Source organism: Mobula birostris, chromosome 2, assembly GCF_030028105.1.
Source record: "Mobula birostris isolate sMobBir1 chromosome 2, sMobBir1.hap1, whole genome shotgun sequence".
Classification (NCBI taxonomy): domain Eukaryota; kingdom Metazoa; phylum Chordata; class Chondrichthyes; order Myliobatiformes; family Myliobatidae; genus Mobula; species Mobula birostris.
The window spans coordinates 100886612-100910087 of NC_092371.1; the positions used below are offsets into that span (position 1 = coordinate 100886612).

The 23476-nt window shown below is 41.6% G+C and overlaps 1 protein-coding gene across 5 annotated transcripts in view; it reads left to right on the forward strand.

The window, feature by feature from the left end:
* LOC140189051 (clathrin coat assembly protein AP180-like) overlaps positions 1-23476 on the forward strand; it is a 203167-nt gene that overhangs the window by 27111 nt on the left and 152580 nt on the right. For all 5 annotated transcript variants that reach the window (XM_072245761.1, XM_072245767.1, XM_072245780.1 and 2 more), the window contains one exon: positions 23181-23323. In XM_072245761.1, coding sequence (XP_072101862.1) covers positions 23181-23323 — 143 coding nt within the window. The remainder of the gene's footprint in view (positions 1-23180; positions 23324-23476) is intronic.

Sequence of the window (23476 nt, forward strand, 5' to 3'; positions counted from 1 at the left end):
GTTTTCCTTTACCCTACTCGCCAAGGCCTTCTCATGCCCCCTTCTTGCTCTTCTCAGCCCCTCCTTAAGCTCCTTTCTTGCTTCCCTATATTCCTCAATAGACCCATCTGATCCTTGCTTCCTAAACCTCATGTATACTGCCTTCTTCCTCCTGACTAGATTTTCCACCTCACTTGTCACCCATGGTTCCTTCACCCTACCATTCTTTATCTTCCTCACCGGGACAAATTTATCCCTTACATCCCGCAAGAGATCTCTAAACATCGACCACATGTCCATAGTACACTTCCCTGCAAAAACATCATCCCAATTCACACCCGCAAGTTCTAGCCTTATAGCCTCATAATCTGCCTTTCCCCAATTAAAAATTTTCCTGTCCTTTTTGATTCTATCCTTTTCCATGATAATTATAAAGGCCAGGGAGCAGTAGTCACTGTCCCCCAGATGCTCACCCAGTGAGAGATCTGTGACCTGACTCGGTTCATTACCTAGTACTAGATCTAGTATGGCATTCCCCCTGGTTGGCCTGTCCACATACTGTGACAGGAATTCATCCTGGACACACACAACAAATTCTGCCCCATCTAAACCCTTGGAACTAATCAGGTGCCAATCAATATTAGGGAAGTTAAAGTCACCCATGATAACAACCCTGTTATTTTTGCACCTTTCCAAAATCTGCCTCCCAATCTGCTCCTCTATATCTCTGCTGCTAAAAGGGGGCCTATAGAATACCCCCAGTAGAGTAACTGCTCCCTTCCTGTTCCTGACTTCCACCCATATTGACTCAAAAGAGGATCCTGCTACATTACCCACCCTTTCTGTAGCTGTAATAGTATCCCTGACCAGTAATGCCACCCCTCCTCCCCTTTTTCCGCCCTCTCTATCCCTTTTTAAAAAATTGAAATCCAGGAATATTGAGAATCCATTCCTGCCCTGGTGCCAGCCAAGTCTCTGTAATGGCCACTACATCATAATTCCATGTATGTATCCAAGCTCTCAGTTCATCACCTTTGTTCCTGATGCTTCTTGCATTGAGGTACACACATTTCAGCCCTTCTACCTTGCTGTCTTTACACCGTTTATTCTGCTTCTCTTTCCTCAAAGCCTCTCTGTATGTTAGATCTGGCTTTACTCCATGCACTTCTTTCACTGCTCTATCGCTCTGGGTCCCATCCCCCTCGCAAATTAGTTTAAACCCTCCCGAACCATGCTAGCAAACCTACCTGCAAGGATATTGCTCCCCCTCGAATTCAGGTGCAACCCATCCAATCTGTACAGGTCCCACCTTCCCCAGAAGAGATCCCAATGTTCTAAAAATCTAAAACCCTGCTCCCTGCACCAACTCCTCAGCCACGCATTCAACTGCCATCTACTCCAATTCTTACCATCTCTGTCACCTAGCACTGGCAGCAATCCTGAGAACGTCACCCTTGAGGTTCTGTTCTTCAGCCTTCTGCCTAATTCCCGAAACTCACACTTCAGGACCTCATCCCTCTTCCTGCCTATGTCATTGGTCCCAACATGTATCACGACTTCTGGTTGCTTTCCCTCTCGTACCAGGATGTCGTGCCTCCGGTCAGAGACATCCCGGACCCTGGCACCCGGGAGGCAACAAACCATGCGGGTGTCCTCTCACGTCCACAAAATCTCCTGTCTGCTGCCCTGACTATAGAGTCTCCAATGACGACAGCTCTCCTCTTCTCTGTCCCACCCTTCTGCACCACAGGGTCAGACTCAGTGCCGGAGGCCCTGCCACCGTGGCTCACACCTGGTCGGTCGTCCCCGCCGACAGTATCCAGGACGGTAAACTTATTATTCAGGGGAATGGCTACAGGGGTGCTCTGCACTACCTGTCTGCTCCCCTTCGCTTTCCCCCCTCTGACTGTCACCCAATGACCTGCTTCCGACAGCCTAGGTGTGACTACCTCCCTGTAGCTCTCATCTATGACTGCCTCATTCTCCCTTATGAGTCGAAGGTCATCCAGCTGCTGCTCCAGATTCCTTACACGGTCTTCCAGATCGCCCAGCCGTATGCACTTCTGGCAGATGTGACTCTGCGGGAGAGGGGCGTTCCCCCAAGACTGCCACATCTCACATGAGAGGCACATCACCGTCTCAGGAGACATTGTGAAAACTAACTGCGAGCTAGCTTGCCCTCCGCCTCTTCTCGTCAAAGCTCCACTCCTTCACTGGCCCACTCACGCTCTGGCCGCTTCGCTTGAGCTATCCCTCTATTTATCTGTTTGAGCTTTTCAAAATGTTTGGTCACCTGACCTCGACTGCCCAATCAGCTGCTTTCTGCTGAGTCTGAGCTATTCAAATCTTGATTGTCTAATTAATGGCTTACTGCTGATCTATTCAAATTTTGATTGATTTGATTGCACAGACCAACTGCCAAAACTGCCAGAATCTCTCGAGTCAAAGCCTCAAAGCTCCACTCCTTCACTGGCCCACTCACACTCTGGCCGCTTTCTGTCTCTATCTCTGGAGACAGCTTATCTACTGATGTCTACTATAAGCCTACGGACTCTCACAGCTATCTGGACTATTCCTCTTCTCACCCTGTCTCTTGCAAAAATGCCATCCCCTTCTCGCAATTCCTCCGTCTCTGCCGCATCTGCTCTCAGGATGAGGCTTTTCATTCCAAGACAAGGGAGATGTCCTCCTTTTTTTTTAAAGAACGGGGCTTCCCTTCCTCCACCATCAACTCTGCTCTCAAATGCATCTCTCCCATTTCAATTCCTTTTGAGAAAAAGGACCGCAAAGGTAGTAATCTTGGGATTACTGCCTGTGCCACGTGACAGTGAGAGTAGGAATGCAGTGAGGTGGAGGATAAATGCGTGGCTGAGGGATTGGAGCAGGGGGCAGGGATTCAAGTTTTTGGATCATTGGGACCTCTTTTGGCGCAGGTGTGACCTGTACAAAAAGGACGGTTTACACTTGAATCCTAGGGGGACCAATATCCTGGTGGGGAGATTTGTGAGGACTACTGAGGTGACTTTAAACTAGAATGGTTGCTGGGTGGGAATCAAATTAAAGAGACTAGAAGAGAGGAAGTTAGTTCACAACAGGGGGATGGGAACCAGTGCAGAGAGACAGAGGGGTGTAAAATGAGGGTAGAAGCAAAAAGTAGTAAGGTGAAAAGTAAAAGTGGCAGGCTGGCAAATCCAGGGCAAAAATCAAAAAGGGCCACTTTTCAACTTAATTGTAATAGGGCTAAGAGTGTTGTAAAAGCAAGTCTGAAGGCTTTGTGTGTCAATGCAAGGAGCATTTGTAACAAGGTGGATGAATTAAAAGTGCAAATTGTTATTAATGAATATGATATACTTGGGATCACAGAGACATGGCTCCAGGGTGACCAAGGATGGGAGCTCAACGTTAAGGGATATTCAATATTCAGGAGGGATAGACATGAAAGAAAAGGAGGTGGGGTAGCATTGCTGGTTAGAGAGGAGGTTAATGCAATAGAAAGGAAGGACATTAGCCGGGAGGATGTGGAATCGATATGGGTAGAGCTGCATAATACTAAAGGGCAGAAAACGCTGGTGGGAGTTGTGTACAGGCCACCTAACAGTAGTAGTGAGGTTGGGGATGGTACTAAACAGCAAATTAGAAATGTGTGCAATAAAGGAACAGCAGTTATAATGGGTGACTTCAATCTACATATAGATTGGGTGAACCAAATTGGTAAGGGTGCTGAGGAAGAGGATTTCTTGGAATGTATGCGGGATGGTTTTTTGAACCAACATGTTGAGGAACCAACTAGAGAGCAGACCATTCTAGACTGGGTATTGAGCAATGAGGAAGGGTTAATTAGCAATCTTGTCGTGAGAGGCCTCTTGGGTAAGAGTGACCATAATATGGTGGAATTCTTCATTAAGATGGAGAGTGACATAGGTAATTCAGAAACAAAGGTTCTGAATTTAAAGAAGGGTAACTTTGAAGGTATGAGACGTGAATTAGCTAAGATAGACTGGCAAATGACACTTAAAGGATTGACGGTGGATATGCAATGGCAAGCATTTAAAGATCGCATGGATGAACTACAACAATTGTTCATCGCAGTTTGGCAAAAGAATAAATCAAGGAAGGTAGTGCACCTGTGGCTGACAAGGGAAATTAGGGATAGTATCAATTCCAAAGAAGAAACATACAAATTAGCCAGAAAAAGTGGCTCACCTGAGGACTGGGAGAAATTCAGAGTCCAGCAGAGGAGGACAAAGGGCTTAATTAGGAAGAGGAAAAAAGATTATTTCGGTGGAGTAAAGGAAATTACAATGGCATGAGAGAAGAACTGGCCAAAGTTGACTGGAAAGGGACACTGGCGGGAAAGACAGCAGAGCAGCAGTGTCTGGAGTTTATGCGAGGAGTGAGGAAGGTGCAAGACAGGTATATTTCAAAAAAGAAGAAATTTTTGAGTGGAAAAAGGATGCAACCGTGGTTGACAAGAGAAGTCAAAGCCAAGGTTAAAGCAAAGGAGAGGGCATACAAGGAAGCAAAAATTAGTGGGAAGACAGAGGATTGGGAAGTTTTTAAAACCTTACAAAAGGAAACCCAGAAGGTCATTAAGAGGGAAAAGGTTAACTATGAAAGGAAGCTAGCAAATAATATCAAAGAGGATACTAAAAGCTTTTTCAAGTATATAGAGAGTAAAAGACAGGTGAGAGTAGATATAGGACCGATAGAAAATGATGCTGGAGAAATTGTAATGGGAGATAAGGAGATGGCAGAGGAACTGAACGAGTATTTTGCATCAGTCTTCACTGAGGAAGACATCAGCAGTATACCGGACACTCGAGGGTGGCGGGGAAGAGAAGTGTGCGCAGTCACAATTACGACAGAGAAAGTACTCAGGAAGCTGAACAGTCTAAAAGTAGATAAATCTCCTGGACCAGATGGAATGCACCCGCGTGTTCTGAAGGAAGTAGCTGTGGAGATTGCGGAGGCATTAGCAATGATCTTTCAAAAGTCGATAGATGGTTCCGGAGGACTGGAAGATTGCAAATGTCACTCCGCTATTTAAGAAGGGGGCAAGGAAGCAAAAAGGAAATGAGGGACTTCCGGTAGAGCTCATGGAGTGAAGTCGTGTTCTTGACTCGCTCCATTACCTCTGAGTTTTTCTTCTTATGATCAGCTATATTTTAACTAACCATTAAGGCATCGACTTTTACAATACTTTGAAACAAATTGGGCTCTTTGATAATTGGATGCTTTTAAGGTCTGCTATGTCTAAGAATGGAAAAAATGGGAAGGACGGCAAACCTCTGGTTAGACCGAAAGGTACCGATTTTCCTCCGACTGAACCACCGGTGACTTTGAAAGCTATATTGGATCTAATTCAAAGGGAAATTTCAACTTCTATTACGGAGCTGATTCGTGCGGAAATTTCAATTAATTTCCAGAAAATTGCCGATTCAATCGATAAAATACAAACATCTATTACGGAACATCAGTCGGCTATATGTAATCTTCAAAAATCCACGCAACAAAATGAACTCAAGATGGAGAAAATTGAAGAAACAATTAATGTAATGAAGAAGAAACTTGACTTTCTGACCTTTAAAAACTCTGACTTAGAATTCAGAATGCGATGGCAGAATCTTCGAGTAATTGGGGTGCGTGAAGCTGCTGAATCTGATAACCCAATGAAGTTTTTTCTCAACTTTTAAAAGATGCATTTCCTACTGTATGTCCTGACCAACCACCGTTATTGGATCGTGTTCATAGAGTTCCATCATACTCGTCTAAGTCAGATAAACCTCGACATGTCATCTTACGTTTTCATTACTTTCAAGACAAGGCGAAACTGTTTCGATTCGTTCAATCTAAAGGTTACATTGATTTTTTGGATCTTCATTTTCGATTTGTGGAGGATTTCAGTAAACCAATTCGGGATCAGCGGGTTCGTTATAGATCTGTGATGTCGGAACTCTACAAGATGGATTTAAAACCAGCGCTGCTTTACCCAGCACGTCTAAGGATTCGTACATTGGATGGAGCCCTCCGTTTTTTTGAATCTCCATCGGATGCCCAGAGTTATCTGGATCAATTTTCATCTTCAACATTTTAATCGTAATTTTTAACTATTTCCGTTTGATCGGAGGTTGTGAATCTGTCGGCCTTAATTTTTTTTTGCCTTATATGGGCAGAAAAGTTTATTTTTGATGAATTAATATGGTTGCTAAACTTTCTTTCTATCTGCGTCATTCCTTTCTTTTTCCCAGGGGATTCTGGGTGGTTATTCCCTCAGCGTCATTCTACGTATTTCCTTTGAGGCCTTAAATTTTGTAGTTTTTAAATCTACTTTTTTTTTGTAGGTTTTCATAACTAGTTTATGTTAATAATTTCATTTCTTTTTTTGTTTATTCATAGGGTCTGGGGTTTGTTGCGGTTTTTTTATATTTTCTGGCTTTTTCTCTGTTATATTAAGTGTTTGTTTTAATTGATTTACTTTTTTTATTTTTTTACTGTTTTATAACTAGCTGATCTTTTTTATATTTACACTTTTTTTTAGGGAGCGTCTATTGGAAGTCATGGGGGTAGTTTTAGTGCTTGCTTCTTTCTGGCTGGTCTGTTTTAGATTTAGCCTTGGGGTCATTGGGTGGGGGGTGGTGGGAGGGGCTTCACGTTTTAGTTTTTTCCTTCTTGGGCTATGTACACTATTGAAGTATTGGTTGCGTTCTCCTTCCCGGTATCTCTTATTTGTTCTGTTCCCTTTCCGGGTTCGTGGGTCGAGCCTATCGTCAATCCTCCTTTTTGCGGGTTGACTTTAGGGTTTATGGAGTCTGTTATTAATTTTGTCTCCTGGAATACTAATGGTCTTAACCATCCTATTAAAAGGAAAAAAGTTTTTAAAGTGTTCCGGAGACTTAAAGCACAAATTCTATTTTTACAAGAGACCCATGTGCGGAGGGGGGACAGACTACGTTTTTTTAAATTCTGGAAGGAACAATAGTTTCATTCGAACTCTAACGCTAAGATTCGAGGCGTCTCTTTTTTTATAGACTCCTCAGTTACTTTTATACAACATGATATTATCTCTGATCCAAGTGGTAGATTTCTACTGGTTAGTGGTCTACTATTTAATAAAAAGCTAGTTTTGGTTAATGTTTATGCTCCCAATATGGACTGTCCAGAATTTTATAAATCATTATTCAATCAGTTCCCGAATTTGAATGAGTTTTCATTGATCTGGGGCGGAGATCTTAATACCTGTTTATCTCCAGCTTTGGACCGTTCGGCTCCTCTACGGACCTTACCTAATAAATTTGAAACTTTGATTAATTCATTCCTCTCTGATTCTGGTTCGACGGACATTTGGTGCTTTTTGCATCCTCAGGAAAAAGATTTTTTTTTTCACATGTTCACCATTCCTATTCAAGGATTGATTATTTCTTTATTGACTCTCGTCTTATTTCTTCAGTGATTAAATGTGATTATAACTATAACCATTTCGGATCATGCTCCACTTAAGCTTTCTATTAAAATTCAGGCCAATACACAAAATAATAGACAATGGCGTTTTAATTCGCTGTTGCTTCAGGACTCGGACTTTGTTAACTTTATGAATGAACAGATTGATCTTTTTTTTACGATCAACTATACAGGGGATATTTCTATGAACATTCTTTGGGATACTTTTAAAGCTTATATTCGTGGTCAGATTATCTCGTATTCTGCTGCTTTGAGGAAGAAGCTGAAGCAGGAGGAGTTGGTAATTGTGGACAAGATTATGGAAATTGATAAGAAATATGTTACAGCTCCCTCTGAGGAGTTATATAAACAAAGAACTGAACTTCAAATGGAACACAGTTTATTACTTTCGTCCTCGATTGTAAACCAATTAAAGAAAACGAAGTGAATTTTATGTACACAGTGACAAAATTGGCAAACTGTTGGCTAACCAATTGAAGTCTAATTATGCTAAATCTCAAATTAATCAGATTTATAATCAAAATGATCGACTGATACTTGATCATGCGGGGATTAATCAAACCTCCTTTGATTTTTATTCTTCCTTATATCAATCAGAGTCTCCTCGAGACTCTAAATGTATGAATGATTTTTTAGATAACCTAGACTTCCCTGAGATTTCACAGGATATGTCTTCTATGCTAGATACTCCCATTACCACTGATGAGATTAAGAATGTTATTTCCTCTATGAACCTGGGGAAAGCTCCTGGCCCTGATGGGTTTACCGCAGAATTTTATAAATGTTTTGCACCTTCATTAATCCCTTGGAGGGATTCTGTAGGGTTTTCAAGGCTTCATTAAAACTTGGTAAACTTCCCGAATCTTTCAATAGAGCGTCAATCTCTCTAATATTAAAGAAAGATAGAGATCCTGCTCAATGTGCATCTTATAGACCAATATCTTTATTAAATGTTGATTCTAAAATTTTTTCTAAGTTATTAGCAAACAGATTAGAAAAAGTACTTCCTTTTATTATTTCGGAAGACCAAACGGGTTTTATTAAAGGTAAACAACAGGAATTCTGCAGATGCTGGAAATTCAAGCAACACACATAAAAGTTGCTGGTGAATGCAGCAGGCCAGGCAACATCTCTAGGAAGAGGTGCAGTCGACGTTTCAGGCCAAGACCTTTCGTCAGGACTAACTGAAGGAAGAGTGAGTAAGGGATTTGAAAGTTGGAGGAGGGAGGGGGAGATCCAAAATGATATGAGAAGACAGGAGGGGGAGGAATGGAGCCAAGAGCTGGACAGGTGATAGGCAAAAGGGATACGAGAGGATCATGGGACAGGAGGTCCGGGAAGAAAGACAAGGGGGGGGGGAACCCAGAGGATGGGCAAGGGGTATATTCAGAGGGACAGAGGGAGAAAAAGGAGAGTGAGAGAAAGAATGTGTGTATAAAAGTAAGTAACAGATGGGGTACGAGGGGGAGGTGGGGCATCAGCGGAAGTTAGAGAAGTCAATGTTCATGCCATCAGGTTGGAGGCTACCCATTCGGAATATAAGGTGTTGTTCCTCCAACCTGAGTGTGGCTTCATCTTTACAGTAGAGGAGGCCGTGGATAGACATGTCAGAATGGGAATGGGATGTGGAATTAAAATGTGTGGCCTCTGGGAGATCCTACTTTCTCTGGTGGACAGAGCGTAGATGTTCAGCAAAGCGGTCTCCCAGTCTGCGTCGGGTCTCGCCAATATATAAAAGGCCACATTGGGAGCACCGGACGCAGTATATCACCCCAGTCGACTCACAGGTGAAGTGTTGCCTCACCTGGCAGGACTGTTTGGGGCCCTGAATGGTGGTAAGGGAGGAAGTGTAAGGGCATATGTAGCACTTGTTCCGCTTACACGGATAAGTGCCAGAAGGGAGATCAGTCGGGAGGGATAGGGGGGACGAATGGACAAGGGAGTTGCGTAGGGTCGTTACTCTTTTTATAACATTCGCACACTGTTAAATATTGTTTATACCCCCTCACAAAATGTTCCTGAGTGTGTTATCTCTTTAGATGCTGAGAAAGCTTTTGATAGAGTAGAATGGCCTTACTTATTTAAGGTGCTTGAAATGTTTAATTTTAGCTCGAAATTTATATCCTGGATCAAACTATTATATCATTCTCCTGTGGCCTCGGTCCGTACTAACTCTCTAAGCTCACCTTTTTCCCTCTTTTTCGAGGTACTCGACAAGGTTGCCCTCTTAGTCCTTTATTATTTGATATTGCATTAGAACCTCTTGCAATTGCCATTCGAGAATCTCCAAATATTACTGGGATAACTCGGGGCTTAAAGTCCCATAAAGTATCACTCTATGCTGATGACTTACTTTTATATATTTCTAATCCTCAAAAATCCATCCCGGCTGTTTTAGAGTTATTAGCACAATTTAGTCTCTTTTCAGGTTATAAATTAAATCTTAGTAAGTGTGAACTTTTCCCGATTAATAAACAACTTCCCTTATATCATAACTTTCCATTTAAATTGATTAAAAATTATTTTTCATATCTTGGGATTAAAATTACTTGTAAACACAAAGGTTTATTTAAGATTAACTTTTTATCCTTAATTGACCATATTATTCAACTTTCATCTAAATGGTTTCCGTTATATTTAACTTGGATTGGTCGTATTAATGCAGTTAAGATGTTTTTTCTGCCAAAATTTTTATATATATTTCAGGCATTACCGATTTTTGTTCCAAAATCTTTTTTTGATAAAGTTGACTCAAAAATTTCTTCATTTATTTGGCAAAATAAAAACCCAAGACTGGGTAAAATACATTTACAGAAAGCTAAGAGGGATGGAGGTTTAGCATTACCTAACTTTAGATTCTATTATTGGGCAATTAATATTTGACGTATGAAATTTTGGTTACTTGACTAGGATATACTATCCATTCCTAAATGGGTAGCATTGGAATTACAATCTGTTCAGGGCTATACACTTGGCTCTATTTTAGGTTCCTCTCTTCCTTTTGATTTGAAACGCCTCAAGCAGGTATCTAACCCGATAGTTAAATATACCTTACGTATTTGGTTTCAATTCAGAAAATTTTTTGATCTTAACCAATTTGGGCTAGCGATTCCTATTTTAGGTAACATATTTTTTCCTCCCTCTTTTACGGATCGTGCTTTTCAAATCTGGAACCCTTTTCAAATAAGGGTATTTCACAGTTTTTGGATTTATTTTTAGATGGTTCCCTTATGTCTTTTGAACAATTATCTAATAAATATAATTTATCAAGAATACATTTTTTTAGATATCTACAAGTTAGAAATTTCCTAAGTACTATACTTTCTTCCTTTCCAATGCTTCCTCCTACATACATTTTAGATACTATAATTAACCTTAATCCATGTCAGAAAGGTGCATCGGCAATGATTTATAATATTATTATGAAACTTAGGAAAGCTCTATTTGATAAGATTAGGGTAGATTGGGAACAGGAATTGGGTTCTATCATTTCCGTGGATGACTGGGGGCAGATTTTACAATTGGTCAATACTTCCTCTATCTGTGCTAAACATTCCCTAATTCAATTTAAAGTTGTTCATAGAGCACATATGTCCAAAGATAAATTAGCTTGCTTTTATTCTCATATTAATCCTTTTTGTGATAGATGTCCGGGGCAGATAGCCTCTTTAACTCATATGTTTTGGTCTTGTCCTACTCTGGAAACTTTTTGGAGAGACATTTTTAATATTATCTCAAAGGTATTGAATATAGATATCTCTCCTCATCCTATTACTGCTATCTTTGGATTACCTAAAATTTCCGGTAATCTTTCTCCTTCAGCCCGTAGAATGATTGCATTTCTTACTTTAATGGCGAAAAGATGTATCTTACAACATTGGAAAGAGCTTAATGCTCCAACCACCTTTTTTTGGTTCTCTCAGATGATATTATGCTTGAATTTGGAGAAAATTAGAAGCAATCTTTATGATTCCTCACTTAAATTTGAACAGACCTGGAGATCTTTTATTCAATATTTTCATTTAATGTATTTTTTTCTTCTCTTTTTTGCTCCATATTTATATACCCTTCTTGTTTTTTTTACTGTTTTTAATGGAGGTCGGGTTTGAGGACATGATTTTAGGTTCTTTAACTCTACTTGGTTCCAAGTTAGCCCATTGCTTTGCTTTGCTTTTAGTTTAGTTGCACGGTGGTTTTTTTTTCCTTTTCTCTATTAATATATATATAAATTAGTATGCTATTATGTTACCTTAGTATGTTATGTTTAAATTACATTGTTTGTATCACTTTTTTTCTGTATTAATATCTCCTGTAATTTTATTATATTCTAACAGTGTATTAGTGCCTATATGGCTTACCTTTTTGTATACTTATTCAACAAAAAGATTTAAAAAGAAAGAAAGAAAGGAAATGATAGACCTGTTAGCTTGACATTGGTGATTGGGGAAGTTGTTGGAGTCGATTGTCAAGGATGAGGTTACAGAGTACCTGGAGGCATATGACAAGGTAGGCAGAACTCAGCATGGATTCCTTAAAGGAAAATCCTGCCTGGCAAACCTATTACAATTTTTTGAGAAAATTACCAGTAGGCTAGACAAGGGAGATGCAGTGGATGTTGTATATTTGGATTTTCAGAAGGCCTTTGACAAGGTGCCACACATGAGGCTACTTAACAAGATAAGAGCCCATGGAATTACGGGAAAGTTACATACATGGATAGGGCGTTGGCTGACTGGCAGGAAACAGAGAGTGGGAATAAAGGGATCCTATTCTGGTTGGCTGCTGGTTACCAGTGGTGTTCCACAGGGATCCGTGTTGGGGCCGCTTCTTTTTACATTGTACATCAACGATTTGGATTATGGAATAGATGGCTTTGTGGCTAAGTTTGCTGACGATACGACGATAGGTGGAGGGGCTGGTAGTGCTGAGGAAACAGAGAGTCTGCAGAGAGACTTGGATAGATTGGAAGAATGGGCAGAGAAGTGGCAAATGAAGTGCAATGTTGGAAAGTGTATGGTTATGCACCGGCAGAAAAAATAAATGGGCAGACTATTATTTAAATGGGGAAAGAATTCAAAGTTCTGAGATGCAACGGGACTTGGGAGTCCTCGTACAGGATACCCTTAAAGTTAACCTCCAGGTTGAGTCAGTAGTGAAGGAGGCATTCATTTCTAGAGGAATAGAGTATAGGAGCAGGGATGTGATGTTGAGGCTCTATAAGGTACTGGTGAGACCTCACTTGGAGTACTGTGGGCAGTTTTGGTCTCCTTATTTAAGAAAGATGTGTTGACATTGGAGAGAGTACAGAGAAGATTCACTAGAATGATTCCGGGAATGAGAGGGTTAACATATGAGGAACGTTTTCCGCCCTTGGACTGTATTCCTTGGAGTTTAGAAGAATGAGGGGAGACCTCATAGAAACATTTTGAATGTTGAAAGGCATGGACAGAGTAGATGTGGCAAAATTGTTTCCCATGATGGGGGAGTCTAGTACGAGAGGGCATGCCTTAAGGATCAAAGGGCACCCATTCAGAACAGAAATGCGAAGAAATTTTTATACTCAGAGGCTGGTGAATCGATGGAATTTGTTGCCACGGGCAGCAGTGGAGGCCAAGTCATTGGGTGTATTTAAGGCAGAGATTGATAGGTATCTGAGTAGCCAGGGCATCAAAGGTTATGGTGAGAAGGCGGGGGAGTGGGACTAAATGGGAGGATGGATCAGCTCATGATAAAATGGCAGAGCAGACTCGATGGGCCAAACGGCCGACTTCTGCTCCTTTGTCTTATGGTCTTATGATTATGAGAGAAAACTGGCAGGGAACATGAAAACTGACTGTAAAAGCTTTTATAGATATGTGAAAAGAAAAAGATTGGTTAAGACAAATGTAGGTCCCCTGCAGAAAGAAACAGGTGAATTGATTATGGGGAGCAAGGACATGGTAGACCAATTGAATAACTACTTTGGTTCTGTCTTCACTAAGGAGGACATAAATAATCTTCTGGAAACAGTAGGGGACAGAGGGTCCGGTGAGATGGAGGAACTGAGGGAAATACGTGTTAGTAGGGAAGTGGTGTTAGGTAAATTGAAGGGATTAAAGGCAGATAAATCCCTGGGGCCAGATGGTCTGCATCCCAGAGTGCTTAAGGAAGTAGCCCAGGAAATGGTGGATGCATTAGTGATAATTTTTCAAAACTCTTTAGATTCTGGACAAGTTCCTGAGGATTGGAGGGTGGCTAATATAACCCCACTTTTTAAAAAAGGAGGGAGAGAGAAACCGGGGAATTATAGACTGGTTAGCCTAACATCGGTGGTAGGGAAAATGCTAGAGTCAGTTATCAAAGATGTGATAACAGCATATTTGGAAAGCGGTGAAATCATTGGACAAAGTCAGCGTGGATTTGTGAAAGGAAAATCATGTCTGACGAATCTCATAGAATTTTTTGAGGATGTAACTAGTAGAGTGGATAAGGGAGAACCAGTAGATGTGGTATATTTGGATTTTCAAAAGGCTTTTGACAAGGTCCCACACAGGAGATTAGTGTGCAAACTTAAAGCACACGGTATTGGGGGTAAGGTATTTATGTGGATAGAGAATTGGTTGGCAGAGAGGAAGAAAAGAGTGAGAATAAATGGGACCTTTTCAGAGTGGCAGGCAGTGACTAGTGGGGTACCGCAAGGCTCAGTGCTGGGACCCCAGTTGTTTACAATATATATTAATGACTTAGAAGAGGGAATTAAATGCAGCATCTCCAAGTTTGCGGATGACACGAAGCTGGGCGGCAGTGTTAGCTGTGAGGAGGATGCTAAGAGGATGCAGGGTGACTTGGATAGGTTAGGTGAGTGGGCAAATTCATGGCAGATGCAATTTAATGTGGATAAATGTGAGGTTATCCACTTTGGTGACAAAAACAGGAAAACAGATTATTATCTGAATGGTGGTCGATTAGGAAAAGGGCAGGTGCAACGAGACCTGGGTGTCATTATACACCAGTCATTGAAAGTGGGCATGCAGGTACAGCAGACGGTGAAAAAGGCGAATGGTATGCTGGCATTTATAGCAAGAGGATTCGAGTACAGGAGCAGGGAGGTACTACTGCAGTTGTACAAGGCCTTGGTGAGATCACACCTGGAGTATTGTGTGTAGCTTTGGTCCCCTAATCTGAGGAAAGACATCCTTGCCATAGAGGGAGTACAAAGAAGGTTCACCAGATTGATTCCTGGGACTTTCACATGATGAATGACAGGATCAACTAGGCTTATACTCGTTGGAATTTAGAAGATTGAGGGGGGATCTGATTGAAACGTAGAAAATCCTAAAGGGATTGGACAGGCTAGATGCAGGAAGATTGTTCCCAATACTGGGGAAGTCCAGAATGAGGGGTCACAGTTTGAGGATAAAGGGGAAGCCTTTTAGGACCGAGATGAGGAAAAACTTCTTCACACAGAGAGTGGTGAATCTGTGGAATTCTCTGCCACAGGAAACAGTTGAGGCCAGTTCATTGGCTATATTTAAGAGGGAGTTAGATATGGTCCTTGTGGCTAAAGGGATCAGGGGGTATGGAGAGAAGGCTGGGGCGGGGTTCTGAGTTGGATCATCAGCCATGATCATACTGAATGGGGGTGCAGGCTCGAAGGGCCGAATGGCCTACTCCTGCACCTATTTTCTATGTTTCTATGTCTTTGGACCATTGGAGGAAACTAGACTACCTGGAGGAAACCCACATGGTGACATGGAAAACATACAACCTCCTTGCAGATGGTGTTGGAATTGAACTCCAAACTCTGATGTCCGTAGCTGTAATAGCGTTGCACTAACCGCTGTGCTACCACGGCATCCTTGCATTTGTACTGCATGTTTCTAAGTATCCAAATAATTTTGATTTCTAACTGATCCAGCGACTTTCAAAAATTTCCTTACATACTTGCCCTACACCCTTAAATGCGGAAGAGACAGAACAATAGTCTTAAACTGCAAACACGAGGAAATCTGCAGATGCTGGAATTTCAAGCAACACACACAAAAAATGCTGGTGAATGCAGCAGGCCAGACAGCATCTATAGGAAGAGATACAGTTGATGTACAGGATTTTTTCTCTTTTTTTTTTCTCCCTCTGTCTCTCTCACTATAACACCTTGCCCATCCGCTGGGCTTTCTTCCCCCCCCCCCCCATTTCTTTATGAAAGTCCTGCCGTCCCAGGAATCAATCTGGTGAACCTTCTTTGTACTCCCTCTATGGCAAGGGTGTCTTTCCTCAGATTAGGGGACCAAAACTGCACACAATACTCCAGAACAAAAACAACAGGAATTCTGCAGATGCTGGAAATTCAAGCAACACACATCAAAGTTGCTGGTGAACGCAGCAGGCCAGGCAGCATCTCTAGGAAGAGGTGCAGTCGACGTTTCAGGCCGAGACCTTGTACAACTGCAGTAGTACCTCCCTGCTCCTGTACGCAAATCCTCTCATTATAAATGCCAGCATACCATTCGCCTTTTTCACCGCCTGCTGTACCTGCATGCCCACTTTCAATGACTGGTGTATAATGACACCCAGGTCTCGTTGCACCTCCGCTTTTCCTAATCGGCCACCATTCAGATAATAATCTGTTTTCCTGTTTTTGCCACCAAAGTGGATAACCTCACATTTATCCACATTAAATTGCATCTGCCATGAATTTGCCCACTCACCTAACCTATCCAAGTCACCCTGCATCCTCTTAGCATCTTCCTCACAGCTAACACGGCCACCCAGCTTCGTGTCATCCGCAAACTTGGAGATGCCGGTTAGTAGGTTAATTGGTCATTTTAAATTGTCCTGTGATTAGGCTAGTGTTAAATGTGTTACTGGACAGCACAGCTCATTGGGCGGGAAGGGCCTGTTCTATACTAAATTTAAAAAAAAATAACTTTTCAACTTAAATCACTGGTTAGTTCTCGTCTAAATAATTCCAGACTCTAGCTGTTGAGGTAGGATGTTAAAGCCAAGGCCAGAATCCGGAGGCTTGTGTGATACCAGCACAAGTAGTGTAGACCGCAAAGAAGATTAGACTGTTCTTGGCCCAGAGAAGACATTAATGGGGGCTAGATGTACTTTGTTGCATGTAGGGTTTTGCTAGAGTAGATGTAACTTCCATTGGCATGAAGGCTCTTGATAAGCAGCTTTAGAATTTATTAGACATCTCACATTTTTTGTTTGAAAGCCAGATGAGAGATGAGTCTTTTTAGATAGAAAATTCTTGTATGTAGCCCCTTTTCCCAAAATGGAATGAGTAGACTTGGATGTATACTTTAATGGAAGCTATTTTTAGGGATGAGTGTAAAGGTAGATTTGATGGGCAAAGTGACCTAACTGATCCATGGATGCTGATTCTGATGGTCTGTGTATATGAGCTGTTAATGATTATATCTAGTTACCCAAATCTTTTGCACATTTCCTTTACAGCAGGATTCTATAAAGTATTTGTTTCTTGATTCAGGTGAGTTGATTTCATATTGCCAAATGAAATCTGCAAAGTGCATAGGAGAAACTTTCTGTTCCCATGTGATCCGCTAGAAATTCCTCCTAATTGCCAACAGGTGCCACGGTAGTGTAATGGTTAGTGCAACACTATTTCAACTTGGGGCGTCGGAGTTCAGAGTTAAATTCTGGCATCCTCTGTAAGGAATCTTTGTACATCCTCCCCATGGAATATGTGGGTTTTTTCTGGGTCCTCCACTTTCCTCCCACAGTCTAATGATGTACTGGGTAGGTTAATTGGTGCTTGTAATTTGTCCTGTGACTAGGTTAGTGTTAAATCAGCGTTGTCGAGGGTTGCTGGGAGGGCGGTGCAGCTTGAATGGCCTATTCTGCGCTGTATCAATAAATAAATACATCAATGTAGTCTCCAAGCTGACTTATTAATTGTAATTCAAACACTTACGTGGCATAAATCTGAGGCCGCAGCACATCCCTGGTGAATGTCTCTTGTCACATTTTAGACTATGCTGCCTTTAATGTTACTCATTGCCTTGCTCCCAACTAATTAGTAACAGTTTCAAAGTATTGCCTAAGTGCACTAATAACCTGTCTAAATAACCAAATTTTAAAGAACTTGTGCTGATCGCTGCAGTAGGCATGAACCTGAAAAGAGCATCACACTTTTTAAACTTTGCATCCTTCAAAAGTTAAAATTGTTCCAATTATGTATTGGAATCAAATATAATTTTGTAATTAAGTTACAAATTTTCAAAGGAAGTAATTTGATAGGTTGTTTATAGCATTGACTTCTGTAATGTCCATTTTATCCTATAACTAGAAGATGTTAATTCTATTACGTACTTTTGGCAATGAGCTTTCAAAGATTTTATTACAATATTTGACATTGGGAATATGGGTGGTTATATAGGTATTTTGTAGTGAATTTTGTGTCCATATCAGCAGAATTAGATTTCTTGTTTACAGGAATGGTTGTCTGGTTTGAAGCAACACTGGGAATGATGCTGAATAGCTACCTTGGAAGTCATTGTCTTCAGTCATTGATATTGATATGAGGCTGGACTTGCATTTGGGTCATATTAGATAAAAATCAGCAGGTTTCCTCAGAATTTTGCAAATCTGTTGAGTTGGTAAATTAAGACGTTTATTGGTTGCTTCTACAAATCCTTGGGTAACCCGAAAATAATTTTTTTAAAATTCGAGGATTTGTCCATATCCATTATCAAGGGCCCTGCGATCCAGGCCATACTCTGTTCTTGCAGCTGCCATTGGGAAGGAGGTGCAGTCGTCTTACGTCCCACACCACCAGGTTCCAGAACAGTTATTACCCCTCAGTCAGCTGGCTCTTGAACGAGTGTGGATAACTTCAATCACCTCAACTCTAAACTGATTCCACAAGCTATGGACTCACTTTCAAGGATTCTACAACTCATATTCTCAGTGTTATTTATTTACTTTTTAAATTTATTTTTATTTGTATTTGCAGTTTATCTTTTGCACATTGGTTCTTTGTCATTCTTTATGTGCAGTTTTCATTGTTCTGTTGTATGTTTGTTCTACTTTGTATGCCTGCAAGGAAATGAATCTCAAGATGGTTTATGGTGACATATAAGTACTAAAAAGTGAGAGTGCCTGCTTCAAAGACTTATTCAATCTATTCCAGGTTCTGATGACCCTCAGGATGAAAAATATCCAAATGAAATTGAGCCACTGGCATGCCTCCTTTCTGAATCTATTAGTTTGTTTTGCCCAACATAGATCCTCTGAGATGTTGATGCCAGGAACCTAAAGTGGCTTTATCCCACTGACCCCTCAATAAGGACTGATGTGTATTATGACTTATTCTTCCTGAAGTCTGCAATGGTGTTGTTGATATTAAGTGTGAGGCCTCAGACTAGAGGGACGTTTGCAGCGCAGTGTAGGCCCTTCGGCCCACAATGTTATGCTGACCTTTTAACCAACTCCAAGGTCAATTTAACCCTTCCATTCTATATAGCTCTTCATTTTTCTGTCAAGCATGTGCCTGTATTTCTAGGTCCCTAGAAGTGTTCAACTAGGGCCCGACCATTGATTATGAAACCCTGATTTGTCTTCCCAAAGTGCAACACCTTACCCTTGCCTGAATTAAGTTCTATTTGCCATTCCTCAGCCCAGTTACCCAATTGATAAAGTTCCCTCTGTAAATCCTGACAACTGTCTTCCCTATTAACAGCACCACCTATTTTAGATTAATGTGCAGACTTACTAACTATGCCTTGTACATTCTTATCAAAATAGTTTGCATAGATGACAAATAGTAATGGGGTTCACACTGATCCCCGAGGAGCATCACTGGTCTGAAAGTCAACCTTCCACCATCATCCTCTACACCGTCAAGCCAATTGTGTGTCCAGTTAGCCAACTCTCCCTGAATCCAATGTGATCTAATGCCTTCAGTTTCCACTTTGTCTTTCCACAGTAGCTAGGGTAGTAAAGAAAGTTTTTGGCACATTTGCCTTCATAAAGCAAAGTATTGTGTACAGGAGTTGGGATGTTATGTTGAAATTGTGTAAGACATTGGTGAGGCTCATTTGGAGTATTGTGTGTGGTCTTGGTCACCTAACTACAGGAAAGATATCAATAAGATTGAAAGATACAGGAAAAAATTACACGGTTGTTGGCAGGACTGGAGGACCTGAGTTATAGGCAAAGGTTGAATGGGTTAGGACTTTATTCCATGGAGCTTGGGAGAGTGAGAGGAGATTTGATAGAGATATACAAAATTATGAGAGGTGTAGACAGGGTAAGTGAAAGCAGGTTTTTTTTCACTGAGCTTGAGTAAGTCTAGAACTAGAGGTTATGGGCTAGGGATGAAACATTTAAGGGGAATATGAGGGGGAACTTCTTCACTTAGGGTGGAGAGAGTGTGGAACGAGCTGCTGGCTGGAAGTAGTGGATGCAGGTTCGATTTCAACGTTAAGAGAAATTTGGATAGTTACCTGGATGGGAGGGGTATGGAGAGCTGTAGTCTGGGTGCAGGTCAATGGGACTAGGCAGATTAATAGTTTGACATGGACTAAATGGACCAAGGGGCCTGTTTCTGTGCTGTGGTGTTCAATAACTCAACGTTCTGGTGAATTACCCGGTGTATACCCTGTGATGCTGGAGTCAATTATAAAAGATGAAATTACGACACATTTGGATGGCAGTAACAGGATAGGTCCAAGTCAGCATGGATTTACGAAGGGGAAATCATGCTTGACTAATCTTCTGGAATTTTCTGAAGATGTAACTATGAAAATGAACAAGGGAGAGCCAGTAGATGTAGTGTACCTGGACTTTCAGAAAGCCTTTGATAAAGTCCCACATAGGAGATTAATGGGCAAAATTAGGGCACATGGTATTGAGGGCAGAGTACTGACATGGATTGAAAATTTGCTGGCTGACAGGAAACAAAGAGTAGCGATTAACGGGTCCCTTTCGGAATGGCAGGCGGTGACCAGTGGGGTACCACGGGGTTCAGTTCTGGGACCGCTGTTGTTTACAATATACATTAATGATTTAGATGAAGGGATTAAAAGTAACATTAGCAAATTTGTAGATGACACAAAGCTGGGTGGCAGTATGAAATGTGAGGAGGATATGAGAATGCAAGGTGACTTGGACAGGCTGGGTGAGTGGGCGGATGCATGGCAGATGCAGTTTAATGTGGATAAGTGTGAGGTTATCCACTTTGTTAAGAACAGGAAGGCAGATTATTATCTAAATGGAGTCAATTTAGGAAAAGGGGAAGTACAACGAGATCTAGGTGTTCTTGTACATCAGTCACTGAAAACAAGCATGCAGGTACAGCAGGCAGTGAAAAAAGCTAATGGCATGCTGGCCTTCATAACAAAGGGAATTGAGTATAGGAGCAAAGAGGTCCTTCTGCAGCTGTACGAGGCCCCGGTGAGACTACACCTAGAGTATTGTGTGCAGTTTTGGTCTCCAATTTTAAGGAAGGACATTCTTGCCATTGAGGGAGTGCAGCGTAGGTTCACAAGGTTAATTCCCGGGACGACGGGACTGTCATATGTTGAAAGATTGGAGCGACTGGGCTTGTGTACACTGGAATTTAGAAGGATGAGATGGGATCTGATTGAAACATATAAGATTATTAAGGGATTGGACACGTTGGAGGCAGGAAGCATGTTCCCACTGATGGGTGAGTCCGGAACCAGAGGCCACAGTTTAAGAATAAGGGGTAGATCATTTAGAACTGAGTTGAGGAAAAAGTTTTTCACCCAGAGAGTGGTGGATATGTGGAACGCTCTGCCCCAGAAGGCAGTGGAGGCCAAGTCTCTGGATGTTTTCAAGAAAGAGATGGATAGAGCTCTTAAAGATAGCGGAATCAAAGGTTATGGGGATAAGGCAGGAACTAGATACTGATTGTGGATGATCAGCCATGATCACAGTGAATGGCGGTATTGGCTCAAAGGGCCGAATGGCCTACTCCTGCACCTATTGTCTATTGTCCCTTGACATTCAGTGGCATCACCATCACTGAATCCCCTACTATCAACATCCTGGGGGTTACTATTGACGGGAAACTGAACTGGTCTCGCCATTTACAAACCGTGGCTACCAGAGCAGGTCAAAGGCTGGGAATCCTGCAGCGTGTAACTCACCTCCTTACTCCCCAAAGCCTGTCCACTATCTACAAGGCTCAAGTCAAGAATGTAATTAAATACTCGCCACTTGTCTGGATGAGTGCAGCTCCATCACTCAAGAAGCTTGACACCATCCAGTACAAGGTAGGCCACTTGATTGGTACCCCTTCCATAAACATCCAGTCCTTTCACCATCAACGAACAGTTGCAGCAGTGTGTACTATCTAGAAGATGCACTGCAACAACACACCAAAGTTCCTAAGGACGAGAACAGCAGATACCTAGGAATACCACCACTTGGAAATTCCCCTCCAAGTCACTCACCATCCTGACTTGGAAACATGTCGCTGTTCCTTCATTGTCGCTGGGAACTCCCTCCCTTACAGCACTGTGGGTGTACCTGTATCTCAGGGACTGCAGTGGTTCAAGAAGGCAGCTTGTCACCACCTTCTCAAGGGGAGCTAGGGATGAGCAATAAATGCTAGCTTAGCTGGTGACGCCCACATCCCGTAAATGAATACTTTTTTAAAAAAATCGTCTTGTACAACTCTTTTAAGTTACCTCTCATCCTCCTTCACTCCAAAGCAAAAGGCCCAAGCTCACTCAACCTATTTTCAAAAGATATGCTATCTAGTCCAGGGAGTATCCTAGTAAATCTCCTCTGCACCCTCTGAAGCTTCCACATCCTTTCCATAATGAGGTGATCAGAATTGAACACAATATTCTAAGTGTGGTCCAACCAGGGTTTTATGGAGTTGTAACATTATTTCATGGCTCTTGAACTCAATCCCCTGACTAATAAAGACCAACACACCATTTGGCCTTTGAAACAAGCTTATTAACTTGTGCAGCAACTTTGAGGGATCTATGGATATGGATCCCATGATCCCTCTGTTCAGGCCCTTCAGCCCACAATGTTGTGCTGACCTTTCAACCTACTTTAAAATCAATCTCACCCTTCTCTCCTGCATAGTCCTCCATTTTTCTATCATCCATGTGCCCATGTAAAATTTTTTAAATGCCCCTAATGTATTTGTCTCTAGCACCACCACTGGCAATGCATTCCATGCACTCACCACTCTTTGTAAAGAACTAGCATCTGACATCGTCCTGATACTTTCCACTAATCACCTTAAAGTTATGCTCCCTCGTATTAGCCACTTCCACTCTGGGGAAAAGTCTCTGGCTGTCTACTCAATCATACCTCTTTTCTTCTTGTACACCTCTATCAATTCACCTCTCATCCTCCTTTGCTCCAAAGAAAAAAGCCCTAGCTTGCTCAATCTATCCTCAAAAGATTTGCTCTCTAGTCCAGGCAACATCTTGATAAATCTCCTCTGCATCTTCTCCCTTAACTCACAATGAGATGAAGGAGCTTCTAATTTTGCTCTTTCGCACAGCCTCTAGATATACCCACCTGCATTATGGGGAAGGGAGAGGGATGAGAGAGGGTGATTTAAAAAAAAGTATATTATAAAAATAAGGTTATAAACATGTTTCTTTATGCTGTGTTTTCAAATTCTTACTTTGTACTCCAGTGTTTTCCACACAAATAAACTTCACTACCTTTTAAGTTGCAACATCTAATTCAGGAAGTTCTTTTGGCTGGTTATGTCTGAATTTCATCTCTTTGCTTTTCAGATCTTATACAAGCTACGAATGAGACCAACGTTAACATACCTCAGATGGCTGACACTCTATTCGAGCGAGCAACAAACAGTAGCTGGGTAGTAGTATTTAAGGCTTTGGTTACCACGCATCACTTGATGGTCCATGGCAATGAGGTACAGTTTAATTAATTTAATGCCACTGAGAACTGAGTAATATTTCAGTATTGTTTGCATGGAACAATTCTCAAATTTCTTTGAGATTTATTATCAAAGTATGTATAGAATATACAACATTGAGATTCATCTTCTTGCAGGCTGCCACAACAC